The 20,085-nt window shown below is 34.5% G+C and overlaps 1 protein-coding gene across 1 annotated transcript in view; it reads right to left on the bottom strand.

Annotated features, from left to right (window-relative positions):
- BRDT (bromodomain testis associated) overlaps positions 1 to 20,085 on the bottom strand; it is a 54,027-nt gene that overhangs the window by 23,765 nt on the left and 10,177 nt on the right. Inside the window, exons 2-13 of the mRNA XM_043447275.1 lie at positions 17,950 to 18,093; positions 17,516 to 17,755; positions 16,406 to 16,543; positions 14,876 to 14,990; positions 10,992 to 11,161; positions 9,809 to 10,162; positions 7,525 to 7,653; positions 6,509 to 6,697; positions 5,730 to 5,902; positions 5,364 to 5,653; positions 5,165 to 5,278; positions 4,588 to 4,731 (exon numbers count right to left, since the gene is read on the bottom strand). Of these exons, the coding sequence (XP_043303210.1) occupies positions 4,588 to 4,731; positions 5,165 to 5,278; positions 5,364 to 5,653; positions 5,730 to 5,902; positions 6,509 to 6,697; positions 7,525 to 7,653; positions 9,809 to 10,162; positions 10,992 to 11,161; positions 14,876 to 14,990; positions 16,406 to 16,543; positions 17,516 to 17,704 (2,005 nt within the window). The 5' untranslated portion in view covers positions 17,705 to 17,755; positions 17,950 to 18,093. The remainder of the gene's footprint in view (positions 1 to 4,587; positions 4,732 to 5,164; positions 5,279 to 5,363; positions 5,654 to 5,729; positions 5,903 to 6,508; positions 6,698 to 7,524; positions 7,654 to 9,808; positions 10,163 to 10,991; positions 11,162 to 14,875; positions 14,991 to 16,405; positions 16,544 to 17,515; positions 17,756 to 17,949; positions 18,094 to 20,085) is intronic.

Here is a 20,085-nt window from a genome sequence, read left to right on the forward strand (position 1 = left end):
TCCAATGCTATCTGGACACTATTTTTAAAGTTTTACAGGTGATTTCTAATGTACTGCTGCCAAGGTTGAAAAACATTATTCTAGACAGCCTGTTTATTCAGTAAGACGCAGTTTTTAAAACGCACATGACACAATTTATCCTGTTTCTAAGACTCCTGGCTCAAGTACAGACCTCAATATGTGCAAGTTTTTAAGCAAGTCTGGGTCCCTGAATTTATCCTTCTGGGGGTTTAAAAACACCTTAATTGATAAGAAACTAATGAAAGTTTAAAATACTTAAATGATGAATACTAATCATTTCTCTTAAACTTTCTAGCTTGAATGGTGAAAAATTACTCCAAACTGTCTTTTCATGGCTTCCCTGATAGCTCAGTTGGTAATTTGTCTGCAATGCAGGTAACCCTGGTACGATTCCTGGGTCAGGAAGATCCACTGGAGAAGCAATAGGCTACCCACTTCAGTATTCCCTTGTGGCTCAGCTGGTAAAGAATCCATCATTTCATACTTCCTATATTTACTAAACCACCCTCCCCCTTAAAAGGTAAACTAAAATCTAAACTTTAACCAAGTTTTTCCCTTTCTTCCTTGAATGAAAAAAAAAACCAAAAACTGCATCATTGTCACTTCTACAGAAGACCTGGATATAGCTAAAATGCGAAATGATTCTTTTATTCCTACTTTTAAGTCAATGTAACTAAGAAAGTTAAAAAAAAAAAAGGAACAATTGTTACTTAAGGAATTTCATAAATTTCACTTTCAGAACATTACACTGAAGCCAATAAAAGCAAAAAATCCAAAATATGAAGTGACAAATTCATTTTGTCTTAATCAGGTAAAGAACTGTTGCCATAACCATTCAGTTTCTTTGTATATAACTGTTTTAAGAATTGAAATGATAATCATTCCTGAAAAATATTATATTCCACACTAGTTAGGTATTTGAGCTAATATCTGGATAGTTCCTGAAGCTATTTCCTACAAAGTTAGAATCAAAAAAGCAGTATTATCTATGAGCTGCTCCATTTGATGGTTTCTCAGTATTATTAAATCTGTTAATACTCCTCCTCATTATATCACTCAAGATAGCCAATCTTTGTTGAATATTAAAAAAATCTCAATTGCTTGTATGTACATTCTAGTACAGCCTAGTTAACACAGGATATATGCATCTGAAATTCATTTATATTGTCAAGGCTATTTGTATCTTTTGATCTGGCATCTAATGATATTTTGGGTTATGAAAAATAGAAAGGTTTTATATTTATGCCAATGTTTAATCACTGGCATAAATATAAATAGGATAGGATTTTATTATTTTTTTTTTGGTCATGCCTCATGGTTTGTGGGATCTTGTTTCCTGATCAGGGATAGAACCCAGGCCCTTGGCAGTGAAAGTGCAGAGGCCTAACCACTGAACTGCCAGGGAATTCCCCATCATCCTTCTTGACTTATCAGCACATGATAATTTGCATATGCCAATGTAACTCAAGAAGATACTTTAAATGACAATATCAAGTCACACTGAAATTTGCAATTAAGTACTGCTTCCAGCCAATAGATTTCTTGCTTGTATTTTTCAAAGATATGGAATTTCATGACAGTTCTATCTTGGAACTGATTTAATATCTTGTTTGAAATTATAATTAAAGAATTATTAAATCTTTCCTTGTAACTTACTCCTCTTCCATTTAATTAATCCAATTTAATTAGCCCAAGCAGAATTAGTCCATTTTTTCAAACATGCATAAAGTAAGATTTAAGATTACATAGAACATAACAATTTAATGTGGAATAAACAGCTCTACCACTATCTATAACATATAAATGTTTTTCAGATGTCGCCCTTAAAATATTTTAATATGCCTGGAACAGAATAATACTGCAGTAAAGAAAGCAACTCATAATACAAGAAAGCTATAAGGAGAACTTTAAGTCAATACTGTCAAGGAATTTAGAAATTAGAGATCTAATTTAGAGATCTATTAATTTAGAAATGTGTCCTTGATAACAGAAATTATAAAAGATTGTGACTTGGTTAAGAAAACTGCATATGGTCTCAAGTTGCTATAAAAATCCAGGAAGACAAGTATTAAAAAATATATTAAGAAAAATTACTTGAGATCAATATTCTTCTATCAGAGAAGAATTTCTCCCATCTAAGTACTAACCAGGCCTGACCCTGGTTAGCTTCTGAGATCAGATGAGATCAGGCGCATTCAGGGTGGTATGACTGTAGACCAGAGAAGAATTTCTCACACAAACTTTCAGAAAAGATGCCACTACTAAAATTTTGAAGAAATGAAATTATATGCATATGTCCTATTTTGAATAATCCAAACTCTTATTTAACCCGAGTTCTGATAATTGAGATATTCCTTGTTAAAGTCTCAGCTCTTGACAAATCATAATAAATTTTAAAGTTACAAAGTCTTACTTATATTTTCAGTTAACTTTTACTAATATACCTAATTTTTACAAATTATTATTTTCTCCAGATCTCCATTTCCCCTCACCCTGAAACTTAAGACTTGGGATTTGTCCATTTCTTGATAACATCATGTGCATAATTTAAGAATGATAGATGCTTTGCTTATTTTTACAATAGGTATAGCTAATGATAGTCTGAATTAATTATTTTTCACAATTTGCAGTCCTTTTACTTAGTTTTTGTTGTTCTCAGGAAAGTTAAAGAAAATGTTGTTAACTTATACACCAGAAATAAAGAGCCTTACAGTATTATAAAGGGTACAACTGAAGTTAATAGGAGAAAAGGTCCTATTGCTTCATTTACTATTTTATTAAGCAAAGTTAATTACTGCATTAAGTTAAGCATTGCATTTGCAACTTATATATATATTCAGTGTTTTTTCAATGAAGTACATAGTTGGTTTATAAAACAATGAAAATTTTAAACATAAACAAAAACTCTTATTATCCTATCATTTTAGAAGACAAACTGACCTTAGTGTCATAAATCTATCTATACACTCTCCATACAGTAGACTGAAATGTAAAACTTTGCTTCATTGATTTTAACAGGTGTTTTTAAAAACACTTCATTATTTGAAAAAGATGACAGCAAACAAGAACGTCAGTCATAAAATAAAAATTCAATAGTGCTTTAAAATTAGAGTTCTGAGGCTGAGTTATTCTGTTTGAAAGTTAGGAAAACACATACTACCACTATTTTAAGAACACAGTAGATGACAATCTTTCCCTCAAGCAACATATTGTAAGATTCTATTGGAAACTGATAATTCAAATTAAAGTACTTCACTGAAGCACTCTGAAGTATTTTTCTGCTAATACTCAAGGTCTTAATCAGTAGTCAATATAAAATAAGATAACTTAATAAGAGTTTTATCCTATAAATAAAAGACAAAGTGGTCTAACTTCTTAGGCAACAAATGCTTTATTAGATGACATTACAAATGCTAGTCACAATTTAAAATACTAAATGCAACTTAAAGAGTTTTCCAGCATGTTTTGCTTAAAAGTCAACTACAAGGAAATAATGTATACGGAGTCCTAAATTAATTAAAAAATTTTCTAGGATGACAAATTTCAATAAAAGTAAAAATTCTGTTTATTCTAACAAAAATGTTTACCACTATATACTTTATAAATCTAAAACAACATGAGGCCATCAGCACCACAAACTAAAAAGAACCAGAAGTGAAACAATATACTGCAAGGCAGCAGACTCTTAATACCAGACTGAAATAAGATGGATATTCTTACAAATGGTAAGAATTCCTGATGTGACAACATTTTGTGTGGGATGTTTTAAAAAGAACTGAATCTCATGACAAATAAGAAATATCTTATTTAAAATAAAGCAAAATTTGATGCCTAAAAGTGCCCTATATTTGAATGTGCCTTTTGGTGAACAATGATGGAATGCCTCTACCAAGACCATATCCTGAGGGCAGCCATACCTGTCAACTATGTAAGTGTCAATGAAAGAGTACAAACAAAACATGAATGAATGAGTTAAAGTTGATATAGTTGATGATAAACTCTATGAGGTAATATCATACTTTAGCATAACTGAGACTCTGAATTTAAAGTATATTTTTCTACAAATGGAAGATAACCTACAGTGAAGAAAACACTGAAGTGAAAAAAAATCTGCTTTACACCATTTCTAGGATGACTGGTTTCTTAATTCAAAATGATTATCCAATTCAGAATATTTTGTCAAAACACTGCACACTTTGCAACATTAGAGTGATTTGATATGTCAAAGTAAAAGATGTCCTCAAATAATATTTTATTAAAAGAAGATCAGCATTTTATTCTTTGATATTTTTGATATTAAGATCTGAATTATATATTGATATTATCCCACCGTTAGTAAATTATTTTCAACAGTACAAGCTTATTTTCAATATTACAAGCCTGTAAGTCACATATGTATAATAAGAAGTTTCACTTTACACAGTATCTCTTTTAAGAAAAAGCTGTAAGACTGTCAACATGCAATTAAATAAGTGTGGCATCCCACCGTAGATTCTGGATAAGTAACAAACATTAAGTCTCAGTATCACAAGAGACATATTTCCCCACAAGCAGAAGTAAGCTAACCTGATTCGGAATCACTGCTGTCGGAAGAGCTGGAATCGCTGCTGCTGCTTTCAGACTCTGATGAACTGCTGCTGCTGCTACTGCTGCTGCTTTCACTCAGTCGGGAGCCACTTCCAATAGCCTTGGGCGGCTGAGTTTTCTCAGCTACAAAATAAGACAAGACATTAAAAATGGCAGATATTAAACTGTCACAGGAACATTTTAAAAACTGCTACTGGGACTTTCCTGGTGGTCCAAAGGTTAAGAATTCACCTTCCAATGCAGGAGACACAGGTTTGATCCCTGGTTCCAGAAAATTCCACACACTGCGGGGCGACTAAGTCTGTGTACCACAACTGTGTACTGAGCCTGAGCTCTAGAGCCAATGAGCTGCAACTACTGAAGCCTGTGTGCCTAGAGCCTGTGCTCCACAACAGTAGAAGCCACCGCAATGAGAACCCCATGCACCGCAACGAGAAGAGTAGCTCCAGCTCGCTGCAACTAGAGAAAGCCCATGCACAGCAACTAAGACCCAGCAAAGCCAAAAACAAATAAGTAAATAAATTAAAAAAAAACAACAAAAAAACCAGATACCTACGTTTTGTTTGACGTTTTCTAGAATTTAACTGATTATTGACATCCAGTAACCGTTTTTCCAACTCTAGTTTTTTCTCTGAATTAAGTTCTTCTCTTGACTTCATTATTCTCTTACCTATGTGATTTAGAAGGAAAAAAAAAGTGAGTACAACCAAAAGAGTGAGTACAACACAAATACTAGACTGCTTTCTAATACATACCATGAGGTTTTAGTGGTCTTTTTCTTAGACATCCAGCAACATATTTTTCCAGTTCTCTCAATGTTGACGATTTCAGTGTCTCAAAGTCTATCTCTATCTCATCAGGGTTGGAATTTCTCAATGAAGGCTCTCTGGATTGTATTATATGAACAACTCGCCCAAGTTTATCTCCAGGGAGTTTGTTTATATCCAAACTCAACTGTCTTTTCTCATCATAGTTCATAGGTTTTGCATTATCTTCATCTTCAGATTTCATAGTGAAGACCTGTTGTTTCCTCTTCTTTGGCAGACTGTAACAAAAGTTAAATTTAATCAAATGTATTTCAGATAATGTTATCTTAATGAGGCATCATTAAAGATACTTACTTGCACTTGGATTTTTCCTTTAGTTTCATTTGCTTAGACTTTTTCCTCGGATTTTCATCTCTGTTATCAATCTTTTCTTTTTTCTTTTCCCTTTTAGACTTCTCATTCTTTCTCTTTAGCTTACGAAAAGGTACTTGGGACAGAACCTGTAGCTGTTGATGAACAGCTTTAAGCTGATAAAGGAAAAATGCTTTAAACATTAATGATTCTAAATAGAGTAGAAAAAAATGAAGGCACTCAAAAGTCAACAGTATCCTTTATGAAATTCATTTACTTCAGACTGATATTTCATTCATAAATTCATCACTTTGAAGGGTGTGTTTCAAAGAATATTATGTATTTAACCCATAAACTTAAATATTCATCTAAAAACAGACCAACAATCATTATTTTTCCAGGTAGTCTTAAGTCTTAAATCATTGATTTTTCAAGATTGAACTCATAGCAGGTTAACATTTTATCATAAAAGGTAACAAATGTTAAATAAAGATCCTACCCATTAACTATCCAGGTTATGCTATATAAATTTTTCAGTAAGAATCAACTCATTGTAGTTATAATATAAATAACAGAATTTTAAGATGTATAGATTTTTGAGTAGAAAAAACTATTAAACATTAAATATGTACCAATAAGTAAAGTCACAGTTGCTAAGTGATCTAGATATAACAGCTTTTAATCTACTTTTAATCTGCAAATAGGATTTTATAATACATCATCAGCAAGCAGCAGCAGCTCATAGAAAGAAAATAAAAACTTCTATCAGTAAAATGAACTACCTGCTCCTGAAGCTTTGCAAGACGCTGAACTCGTTCATCTTCAGAATCACCAGAAGAGTTATCTTCAGAAGAAGCTTCACTACTGCTTTCTCTACCAAAGGTTTTTGTGGTATCTGTTTTGATGTAACATACAGGCATACTCTCAACAGGTTCATCTGGGATCTTTGCAAAATGCATTTCGAAAACATCCTATAATGGAAAATCACACTGTTAAGGGCCTCTGCATTTCTGATTTAATGCAGCAGTAACATCTTTTAAGAAAATGCACATTTCATTATCACTTTTTTTGGCTGCACCGTGCAACTTGCTATATCCCAGTTCCCCAATCAAGACTGAACTCTAGCCCCTGGCAGTGAAAGCGTGGTGGAGACCTAAGCGCTGAACTGCCAGGGAATTCCCTCAGTGTCATATGTTGATGAGAACTCTCTTTGTGGTAACCATTTCACAGTATATGCATATATTGAATCATAATCTTATATACCTTAAACTAATCAATGTCAATTATATACCTATAAAACTGGAGGGAAAAAAAAGATTTACCAGAAATATAGTTAAGACCTCATGCTTCCCTGACTACCAACCTTAGCAACTTTTGTGTTTTTCCAGGTAAGACAGATCTTTCAGATTAACTGGGGGACTTCTTTTCAGATCTTCTGCCCTGTGACTGCATCATTCTACTAATTCCCAATGACTCAGCCTCAAAAGTCCTCGAGCCTTCCGTTCAGGCTCATTGAATGGGACACTGACTCCAGTCGACTCTGTCTCAGGTATCTATTGTCCTTTCTTCACTAATATTTCCCCAATGTCTTCTATATGTAGGAAAGCTTCATTAAAACATTTACTACTAATGTATACTATACCTCATAAAGCAAACAACCCACCCCCACAATTTTAAAAGTACAAATTATGCTTTACTTAGTGGGGGTAGGGGGTGTTATTTTTTATCTCTTGAGTTATGAAACTTTTTAAGCTATGTTCAGAGGAAACTTACTTTCATAGCACAAGTAAAAACTTACCTGAAGCATTCTTGCCATTGTAACCACTTCATGGTCTGGAGGGTTGTACTTATAGCAATTCATGAACATTAATCTAACATCTGCAGCAAATTCATATGCATCTTTATATTCTTGGTTATCCATTTTTGCCTAAATTAAAAAATTACAGAATTTTGAGCACCTATATTAAGTGTTTAAATTATAAAATAATTCCAACATACAATAGAATAACAGGTAATACCAAAACCAGATATCCATCCAGATTTGACAAAATTAAAACTCTGCTACATTTGTTTTATATTTTTAGACTTTGAAAAAGACCTAATGAATTTTGACAAGTAGAGATGAAGGAGGACATTCCAAGTAAAGAAAAGAACAGAAACAAAAATCACAAAAGCAAGGGGAAAAGGGAGTGTTTCCAGATAACCTAGGATAGACTAGTTTGATTGTAGCAAAACAATGAGTAAATAAACTCCTTAAATCAGCCTTGAACATCTAAATGAAGGGTTTATAATATTAAAATTCTCCTGGGAATGGAAAGACATTAAAAACTGAACAGAAGAGATATATCAGGATGGGTTACATTTTCAGGTAGCTGCATATAAAGTGGATAGAAGAGTGAGGATGTAGAGTAGCCAGTTCAATGAAAAATGATCAGACAAAAAAATCCTATAAACTGCTGGGAAAAACAAGTGTATATTAACATAAAATCTATGAACGAATACAAAAAGCCAATAAACAAATATAGCATGCCAGACTTTATTTGTAATTAAAGAAACACAAAACTAAAACAAGAAGCATAATTTTCTACCACTCAGATCACTGGCAATTTGGAATGATTTCAAAGAACTAAATTAAATAAAGTCACTATCTTCTTATCCCTGGAATTCTTTAATAGCCTCATCGCCCAGTCTTCACATTGCTACTAGAGAAGTCATTATAGGAAACAAATATGATGACATAATCCTCATGTTTAATGCCAGCTCTAGGCCTCTACGATGAGGGTTTTTCATGTTCAAGTCCCAGTTTCCTTCCAGTCTCATTTTCTCCTAATCACTGCTTCATATTACATTTCATGTTGGCTTAAATATTGTATTCTGGATTTTTTTTTATCACCTCAGGGTGTTCCAAGTTGCTTCCCCTGCCCGAAATGTCCTGTAACTTATTAAGTCCTATTTACCCTTTAAGACTCAGCCCAGGTTTACCTATTTCAGGTAGTGTTTCATGACCTTTCAGTCTGTATTAATATAAGTATTAGGGGAAAGTAGAAGAGCATATTTTGAACTCATAACGGTTAGATGTTTTTTCAGAACTTAAAACATGAGCCTCGTCTTGAAAGTGCTAATTTCCAATCAAGAAGAATAAAATAAAACACACAGTTGGAGAGAGGAAAGAGATTATCTACAAAGGGATGACAAGCAGACTGACAGCAGACTTCCTAGCAGCAACAATACATGCCAAGAGATACTGTCCTAGTGCTGAGGGAAAACAACTAGTTCTACAATGCCACAGTTAGTTAAGGAACCATTCAAGAATAGACAAAGCACAGATACTTTCAGAGATAAAACTATTAAGAGTTTACTACCTATAAATGCTCATGGATGAACCACTAAAGCTTGCACTTTGGCAAAAAGAAAAATCAAGACAGGAAAGAGTAAGAAGCAAGAAATAAGGGTGAACACAAAAATTAGTAACATGTTCACTAAAAATGTTGATGAAATAAAACAAAACTGTGTTTATTTAATAAAAGAAGAACCAAACTTCTAGATAATAAAGAACAGGGAGTACAATGAGTAGTTATTTAGGAAGAACACTGAGATAATGCATCATTTTGAAAATGGTATAGTTCTATTCTTTTAGTAGTTTCCCTATAAATATACATAACGAAAATTTTCCAGTAATTTAAAGTTTCCAAATCAGCAATAAAGAAAACTTACCAATCTGGCAGAGGATTGGAAACCACATAAATGCCTTGCCAAAAATTTTTTTGTAATATAATCATGCAAATTAAAAATATTTTAAATATATAACAATATCTACAAAGTGAAAGTTTAGGGTACAGAGTTATATTACATTCTATAACTCAAACACTGTGGTAAAATAACCAAGAATGTGCTTGAACTGAAGAAAATAAGAAGATACACTTTAAAATATTCCCATTATTTAAAAATGTTCCCATCATTTACTTCAGGTGGTATGACTGGTGCTTTTTTTTAATCTTTTTTTGAATTTTAAATTTCTTTATGATGACAAGATTACTTTTATAGTCAAGAAAAGAAGTTCCTCTTATTAGGACAACATTTACCTTGATGGTTCCAAGATCCATTGGGGTTTTCACAATATCATAGTAGTTATGGAGTCCCAAAGCATTAACATCAACAGGATTATAAAAGGGCCATGCATATGACAAATGTTTCTTTCCAAGCATTTCTTTAAGAATCTCACTACAGTGCCTTAATTGTTTGGTTACTTTAGCATTCTTTACAACTTTATATTGTTGCTGAGAATCTGGCAAAACATTCTTTAGCATATTTTCTTTTATAGGTGGCATTTTCCCTGATTTTTTTTCTGTAAGTGTTGGGGAAGATTCACCACTTGCTTTAACTACTGAAGTTGTAGGAGTTGTTGTATCTGCTTTCCTCTTCACACCCTTTGTAACCTAAAGTGAAACAATTTGAAAACAAGATTATATTTTAGGTGACATCCAGAGCAACAGTTTTCAAACTTTGATCGTTACCCTTATCAGTTAAAAAAAGGAAATGATATTTAGCACTAGGTCATCCATGTTTTTAGGAAAAGTTAATTTTTCTTTCATAGGTAAAATAAATAGTTCAAATATTTCCTTCCCACATCCGGAAGAATTGTCTGGTCAACTTTGAGACCAACCAAAGGTGGGGAAAAGTCATGGTTATATTAAAAAAGGAAAAAAAGTTTCTGAATACCTGAAATCAGTACACAATTTTAAAAAGAAAATTGTTAACCCACCAAGTTGTGAACCAATAAAAGTTACATCACCCCCCCCACACACAAAAAGTAGCTAGACAACTGATACTAATACTACAGAGATAATAAATCGGTTCAGATTCTACCTAAGAAATTTCTAAAATTTGTTTTGCACCCCAGGTCTCTGTTCACAAAATATGTGCAGACAAAAAGACTTTTGACTGCTGTATCTCTCTCTCTCTTTAGTCTCTAAGTCCTGTCTGACTCTTGCGACCCCATGGATTATAGCCTGCCAAGCTCCTCTGTCCCTGGGATTCTCCAGGCAAGAATACTATGTTGCCATTTCCTCCTCCAGGGGATCTTCCCAGCCTAGGGATTGAACCCAGGTCTCCCTGCACTGCAGGCAGATTCTTTACCAAATGAGCTATGAGGGAAGTCCGACTGCTGTATGCTTAAGACCAATTTTTCTATAAACTTCAAGAAAAGGTATAGATATCACAAAAAAAAACTTACATTGAAACATTTTAAAGTGAAAGTAAACTTACCTGGGTGACTGTTTGTGAGACAGTGTTGAGTGGAGCACCTTGTGCCAGGTTTGAAGGAGAAACAGATGTTTCAGGAAATACAGAAGGAATTACTTGCTGTGTAAGCAGTTTTCCCAGTGCTTTGGGGGACTGTTTTCCTTTAACAGAAACTGTCATATTCTGTTGAGTACCTAGTAAAATGTAAACAAGAGTCAGTATCTGAGTAAGACATAAAGCAATTTTTCTCTTAGCATCCTACTTTAATACATTTAGTTCAACTTTTGTGATTTTAGCTTCACATAGCTGTAAACCTCAGCAAAAATTTCAGACACATTGGAGACAACTATATGGTACTGTGTGAGGTCTTCAGAATGCTCTGCATATTAGTCCATCACTGGCCGACACAGAACAGATGTGAACAAGATTCTCTCATCAAAGGAATATCTGTACATGTTTTTTTTTGTCCTGTATGTTCCCAGAGAGTGCTAAGACTGGAGACAATTGGATCACACCACCCTGAAATCTATTACAATCAGCACCCAGGATCCATAGGTTGGGCACATGCAGATTCAACCCTCCTTGGATACAATGCTCAGATGCAACCCATGGATATGAAGGACCACTATACTATGCCATTTTATATAAAGAACTCAAGCATCCAAAGATTTTGGTATCCACGGAGGGGTCCTGGAACCTGTCCCTCATGATTTTGAGGCATGATTATATTTCAAATGCCCATCCTTCCATCAGGGTAATTCTATTCTTCTAATTGCTCAGGTCAGAAACGCTGGAGTCATCTGTGACTCCACTCTCTCTCTCAAACCCCATTTCCAATCCATCAGCAAACTATTTTGCTCTATCTTCTTATCCAGAATTCAACTATTACAGGTGGTAATAACCTGCATTACTGCACTAGCATCCTAAGAGGCCTTCTTTCCTTCTGCTTTTTACACCCTGTATCCTATTCTCAAAAATAACAATCAAATTCAAATAAGATTGAGACACTTCTGCTCAATGCCCAGTGGTTTCTAACTTTTCCTCCAAGTAAAAGCTAAAGTCCTCACAGTGGCTGCTCAGGACCCCATAAAACTTCTCTACCCTTTTCCCCATACGTCTACTGTCCTTCCAACCTCTTTTTCCTATCATCCTACCCCGTTCACTTATTTCACTCCAGACTACTGGCCTGCTGTCCTCAAGTCTGATAAGCATAGGCAGACTATTTGTTCCACCTGTCAGGAGACAGCCTTATGGTTCACTTCAACATTCCCTTCAGACTTTACTCAAATTCTCAAGTATCACCTTCCCTTCTCCTGCCAACCTATATAAGACAACCCCCTTTCTCTATTCCACCAGTTGCTGGTTCACTTTTTTCTATGCTGTTATCATATTTGACATACAACATATAAGAATCCCTAACTCCCCAAATCCTATAAATCTAGGAGTTAATAGAACACAGATGGAATTTAGGAAAAGTATACCTAATACCAAGCCCTGAAAAATACCTCAATATTTAGAGATTGATAAGGCCAAGAGGACTAAAGAATAGAAAGTAAACCCACAGAACTAATGTGTACCAAGAAACAAAGGCATTTCAAGAGACAGTAGCCTTCTAAAGCAAATACTGACAAATGAGAATAGAAAAATATTACTTAAATTTAGCAACATAAAGAATTGATAAGAATTGAAATGATAAGAACCTTTTTAGTGATATAGTATGGCTAAAGCCTATACTGAAGTGAGTTCATGAGTATGTAAGAAGCAAGCAAAAAAGCAGGAAGGATACAGGGAAAAGGTGAGTTTTAAAGATGAAATACTAGAGCATATTTATAGCATAATAAAATTAACCTGATAGAGAACGAAAGATTAATGATACATGAAATGGGATAACCCAAAGCAATAAAATCCTTAAGAAGGTAAGGAGGGAAGCAAGATTCAGATCATAAATGAAGGCAATGGCCCAAAGTAACAAAAGAGAAAAGGATCCTGTTATAGGCGTTTGCCGACCCCTCTGCCTGGAATGTTCTTTGAACCTATCATGTATGTATATCTTTCACTACTAAAATGTAAACTCTAATTCAGAATAGTGTTTTGGTACATAAGAAGTACCTAAATATCTGTTCAATCAATAAATCAACACCAATTCAATTATGGCAAAGTTTTTTCTTTGCCATAAAGTATCAACATGTAATCACATTATTTAGACTAGCTACCATCGTATGGCAGTTTACCTACCAACGTGCATAAAAATAACATGACTTAAGCAATAGAAAGCTTCTACTAAAAGTCACTTGGAAATCTACACCTTCTCAAACTTGAGTTCTATCACCTCTAAAGCCTTCTTCAGCTTTTCCAGTGCAAGTCACTTTCTCACTCAAACCACAGCACATGCTATGTGTAATTTCACCCGACAGTTATTCTAATGCACTGCCTTATTATTTTAAGAAGTTTTATAATGCTTAGGCTTATTCTGTAAGACTTAAGATCAATCTTTTTCAAAAATAAGAATAAAATAAAAAGTTATTAATCAGTAAGTATCTATCTCACAGGATGGATGAAAGTAAGCTATAAGTCATGATCCACCCGAAAGATCTATTAACAACTAGGAAAAAAGTATATCATACTATCAATAAAACAACCTCAACCATCCCCTGAAGTGGAACAAGTTTCCTATGTCCCAGGCACTTAACATATACCTTACAAATATTTATAAAAATGAAAGCTAAATAATTTCCAGGTATCATAGATGAAGAAACATGGAATGATTACAGAACTTAACCAAGGTTTATAGCTTCAGTGACCCAAAGATAAACCAACATTTGAACTGTGACAGTCTTGGTTTACCTCTTCAATAATCCTTCTGAACACCTAAGATTAATTTTATAATTTCTTATTTAAATATTATGATATTAGCTGTAAAACATTTCCCATTAAAGTTAAAAACATTTTTTTATGTGAACCACTTTTAAATCTTTATTGAATTTGTTACAATATTGCTTCTGTTTTATGTTATTTTGGCCACAAGACATGTGGGATCCTAGCTCCCCAATTAGGGATCAGACCTGCACCCGCTTCACTGGAAAGCAAAGTCTTAACCACTGAACCACCAGGGAAATTCCCCTCCCTCCTAGAGTTTTGAGTTAAGAATTAGAAAAAGAGAATCTTCAAACCCAAGAGCAACTTTTCATTCTTAGCTAGGGGATCTTTTGGTACAGAAATTATTGGCAATTTTGGCCCTCTTCATTAATACAACACAGATACATGATCCACTAAAATAGCAATTGCAACTATGATTTCTTTGGTGCCCACTATGATGGGAATGGCATAGGGCTTCCCAGGTGGCTCAGCAGTAAAGACTCCACCTGCCAATGCAGCAGATGTGGGTTCAATCTTTGGGTCAGGAAGATTCCCTGGAGAAGGAAAAGGCAACCCACTCTACTATTCTTGCCTGGGAAATCCCATGGACAAAGAAGCCTAGCAACTAGACAACAACAATAACAATGAGAATGGCCCTATTCTACAGGAAACCTGGCTGCAAGGCCATAATCGATGTAACCCTAATCTCGTGTGACAGTCATTACGACAGCCATCTTTGTGCTCAAGGTTCAGATTGTTTAAAGGGACATTTTATACCAATATAATAGGATGCAGAAGGACCTCCAGATGTCTGTCTCCTTTCAGGGATTTATTTACTTTTGGCAGCACTGCATGGCTTGCAAGATCTTAGTTCCCCGACCAGGGATCAAACTCATTCCTCTGGCAGTGAGAGCACCAAATCCTAACCACTGGACCACCAGGGAACTCCCAGGGATTTATTATTTAGTTCCAGTCATCAAACTTATACATACATCCACAAGCATTCAAATAGATATGACAAAGAAAGAGAACATAAACTTTTTCTCGCTTACCTTTCTTTATTCTTTCCTTACCACCCACAACTTGTTCTTCTTGTGGCATCTGAGATAATTTCTGCCTGAACAGCTTTTCTAGAGCTTGAGCCATAAGAACAATGTCATCTCCAGGCTAGAAAATACACAAAATGCAACATAAGTTTACACAGTATGGCCACTGTATCAAATTTCTATAATTCAGGCTACCTTAGTGAAGGTAGTGCCATAGTACTCTTAGTATTTACTAAACAGTATTTATTGCTTCTAAATTAAGTTTAGAAAACAGTATAGCAGCTCACACTTAAAATTCTAACATCCTACCCCTTTAACTTCTAAAAAGGACTGGGGATGCCTTTCTGAGCACTAGAGGGTTATAATCCAACCAATCTACTTATACACGAAAGTATTAGAAATCAGAATTTCCACCTTACAAACAGGCTACAAACAAAACATATTCATGGCTGTGGAAAGTACCTCATGGTTTGACTTGATGTGATTCAATTTTCAATTAACTAAGCAATAAAGTGACACTGTAGAGCTAAGTTTTTAAATCTTAACTATCTGCTTAGAAGTCTTCAACTTGCTTTACTTGACTACTGAGAAAAAAGTAAATTACAAAGCAAAAGCCTAAAGTGGAGACACAGTTCTAAGTTAGCTATTAATAGTTTAGGAAAATTACTGAACTTTTAAAAAATTAAATGTAAGTGGACTCTTCAGAATTGTTAAATTAAAATGAATTTACCAATGGTATTGTCAGAACACCATTAGTTATGATTTTTTAAAAAATTCATATTGACTATAGTCTTAAATCTATTACACATAAGGTGGCACTGATGATTACCTTGGAAGCCAAACCAACATTTCTATTACATTTCAGTATCTGAATAAATGAGATATAAATTTTAAAAATTTCTAGATGTGATAGGACCACTTGAAAAAGATGCTGTACTTAGGGAAATGGGAATCCCATATGGAGGAAGACTGAGTACACAAATCCAATTTTATGGATGAAAATAAAAGTGAAGATTAAGCTCACAATGTACACATATATTATCATACAGGCTAATACATTAACATAAATGCAAATACTACCGCTGGGATAAAACAGAACATGTCTGAAGTTTAAGTTAATTTGTATGAATTTTAGAAGTATATCATTCATTTGGCTTCTTAGGTTATAGCTAGCAATCCATACCATAAAAATTTAACTAAGTTTAGCATATAATAAGATTTATCATTCATCTTATAACTAAAGTAGCAGAAGCGTAAATGAGAACATTCTGAAATAACACTTTACTCACAGAAACCAGGATCACTGGTATTTTATTTTTTTAAAATGTAATAAGCCATTATAGCTATTCACACAACAAAATGAACAAATACTGCTATGTGAAAATTAGGAAATAAAGTAAAAAACAGTATTTTTACAAATATGTAATGTACCCCAAATCAATACTTGAAATTTGAAATCCACACACTTGTTCATTTATATACATCTCCTCTATGTAAGAGCAAAGAATTAGCATGTATGGCATAAGGCTTACAGACCTTGTTGTATAAATAACAATTTGAGAACATTGTATTGAAATCTTCTATGCATTCTGAAGCTTTCACATAATATTTATGTTCCAAACGCTTCTTGATTGTATTTAAATCCATTGGGTTTTTTATAATGGTATAATAATCCTGTGGTGTAAGAAGAAATTCAAAATGTTAGTTGTAAAAATGAATTCACAACAATTGGTACATAAAGAATTTTAAGAAACTAAACATCTGTAACTAGAGACAGAAATTGATTACCTTTAAAAGCCATAATATGGAAATAAAACCTTTTGTGATAAGAAACAAAGTTGATTACCATGACATTTTTCTTCAGAGAGAAGAAAAACAAAAGCCAATAACAAAATAGAAAGCATAACAAAACAATAAAAGAGTAGAACCATCCTGGAAAATAACAAGTAAAGGGCATGAAGAAAAAGGAACTAGGATTTATGAGTACAATATCAGCTCCATAGTTTACTAGTTACATTACAAATTCTTAAGCATTCTACTATCAGATGGCTAAACGGTGGTGCTAGTGGTAAAGAATCTGCCTGCCAATGCAGGAGAGGTGGGTTTGAATCCTGGAATGGAAAGATCCCCTGGAGGAGGGCATGGTAACTCACTTCAGTATTCTTGCTTGGAAAATCCCATAGACAGAGGAACCTGGCAGGCTATGGTCCATCGAGTCCGAAAGAGTTGTACACAACTAAAGTGACTTAGTATGCACAAAAATTTCTAACATAAGACCTAAAGTTGAATTCTGTGCATGAAGCACCTGTGTCTGCCAGGAATTGTCGAGAGTGACTTCTTGGCGAAGGAGCTTCTAAAATTCATACAAATTAACTTGTCTTCTTTATGTAAGACAACCTTACATAAAAAATCAAGAACATATGCTATAAACAAGAAAGCATATACTTATAATTTACCAGAAATTGCTAAAATGAGAATTTCAATCCTCAGAAAAATGAGTTTTTTGGCTAAGGAAAAAATATTCATTGGGATATTCTTTAGTGGTGCTGAATAATTTATTAAATATATTTCATAATATTATTCTGTCAGTGGACATTTACAGGGCTTTATTTGTTTTAAACAAACATAATTATAAGACATACTCACAGGCAACTTTAGTTTGACAGCATCCACAGGCTGCTGAAAAGGCCAGGAGAAACTATGCTTCCACAAAGCCTTCAGGACAACTTTCTGTAGATACTGCAGCTGATTTGTCCATCGCCCATTTTTCTTAGTATTTATGTACTCTGGTGGTGCAGGGTTAACAAGAGCTGCTTGTCGACTTGGCAGAGACATTCTCAACTGCTTCAAATCCTTATATTCTAGTGTTGTCTACAGGTACCTATCCTATTAAAAAAAAGAAACCAAAACAACAACAAAAAAATGGAGTTATTTTCAAAGCACCTTTAAAATGGTTTCTATAGGAACAGAAAAGTTTCCTTCAAAAGTAGATTTCATATTTTAAAGCATATCATGATTAGGACAGAAAAAGAAAAAAGAAAAAAAAAACAAATTAGTCAATTTGAAAAACAAACACGAACCTTTTTCTATGTAAGTACTAAAAGTTGTTTCATTATGTATGCCTTCGTTTTGGGTGATTTAAGTTACTCCAGTGTTTTACAATAATTTCTTTCTGCCTTTCTTAAACACAAATTGAGGTCTTAGCAGGAAAAGTCTATAAATTCCTGGTTAAAAAAAAAGAAGTAATAGGGAATATTAAAGGTAATGTGAGTATACAGTTTATTCTACAACTATTAATTAGCGAAGGGAGAAAGGCAAAGGAATTTTTCTGGCTAATTTAAATAAAGTGATTTATTTTAAAAGTGAATTATTAGGAAGAAAAATGACAAATGTTAAAATTCTACTGCGCATATTACTACAACTAACATAGAATAATTTAGAGCTTCATGAATATTTCAGAGAGATGGTATCTAACTTCCCTAGACAATATTATTACTTTAAGGATAAAAGAGCAAAGGTACTACCAAGTGTATCAGCAAAATGAAAAGTATGATTATTAAATAAATTGTCCATTTTTAGAGATCAATGTTAACATTTAGCCAGTATATGCACACACACACACATATATTGCATTAAAGCAGTGTTAGTTTTCAACTCTTGCTGTAGAATTGTGGCAAAATACATACAGCATAAAATTTACTATCTTAACTCTTTTTAAGCATACTGTTCAAAAGCATTTTCATATTTTTGAGCGACTAATCGCCAGAACTTGTTCATCTCACAAAACTGAAACTCTATACTATACTCACTAAACAATTCCTAAATCTCCCCTCTCTCCAGCCCCTGGCAACCACTGTTTAATTTTCTGTTTCTATGAATGTGACTACTCCAGTAACCTCATATAAGTACAATCACACAGCATTTGTCTTTTTGTGACTTGCTTATGGTGGCTCAGCTGGTAAAGAATCCAGCTGCAATGCGCGAGACCTGGGTTCGACCCCTGGATTGGGAAGATCCCCTGGTGAAGGGAAAGGCTACCCACTCCAGCATTTTGGCAGGAAGAATTTCATGGACTGTATAGTCCACGGGGTTGCAAAAAGTCGGACACATGTGAGTGACTTTCACTTCACTATCTATCATAGCATAAGGTCTGAGGTTCATCCATGTTGTAGCCTGTGTAAGAATTTCCTTCATCTTAATAATAATATTCCATTGTATGTATACACATTTTGTTTCTCCATTCATTCACTGACAGACACTTGAGTAGTTTCCACCTATTGTCTACTGTGAATAGTGCTGCTATAAAAAAAATATATGGGTTTCCCAGGTGGCTCACTGGTAAAGAATCCACCTGCCAATGCAGGAGATGCACGTTCAATCCTTGGGTCAGTAAGATCCCCTGGAGCAGGAAATGGCAGCCCACTCCAGTGTTCTTGCCTGGGAAATCCCATGGACAGAAAAGCCCAGTGAGCTACAGTCCATGGGGTCGCAAAAAGAGTCAGACATGACTTAGTGACTAAACAACAAATAAATACCTCTTCAAGACCCTGCTTTCAATTTGTAGGGATATATCCCCACAATTGCAGATGTGGAATTGCTAGATCATATGGAAATTTTTAATTTTTTGAGGAATCCCATACTGTTTTCTATAGCAGCAGCATTGTTTTACATTCCTACCATCTAAGGGTTCCAATTTCTCCACATCTTCACATGTGCTATTTTCTGTTCTTTTGATTAATAGTAGCCATTGTAATGGGTGTGAGGAACTGTGGATCATTTAAAAAAATACCAGTGCCCTTCTGAGATGGCCCACCCACTGTCTGTGGAGTGTATTTCTCCCAAGGTTGTCTTGCCTTTTCAGAGAATCACTGTCTACAGAATGTGTATCTAAATAAACCCACTTCTAGGTCCCAAGCTCTGGAGATATGGCTTGAGAATCTGCGTTATTTCTTTTTTAAGTTCCCTGGACATTCTGATGTATAGTTAAGATTAAGAACCACTACTGGGGCTTCCCTGGTAAAGAATCCATCTACAATGCAGGAGACCCCAGTTCGATTCCTGAGTTAGGAAGATCCCCTGCAGAAGGAATAGGCTACTCACTCCAGTATTCTTGGGGTTCCCTGGTAGCTCAGACCATAAAGAATCTGCCTGCAATGATGGAGCCCTGGGTTTGATCCCTGGGATGGGAAGTTTCCCTGGAGGAGCGCACGGCAACC

Source organism: Cervus canadensis, chromosome 2 (genome assembly GCF_019320065.1).
Source record: "Cervus canadensis isolate Bull #8, Minnesota chromosome 2, ASM1932006v1, whole genome shotgun sequence".
Classification (NCBI taxonomy): domain Eukaryota; kingdom Metazoa; phylum Chordata; class Mammalia; order Artiodactyla; family Cervidae; genus Cervus; species Cervus canadensis.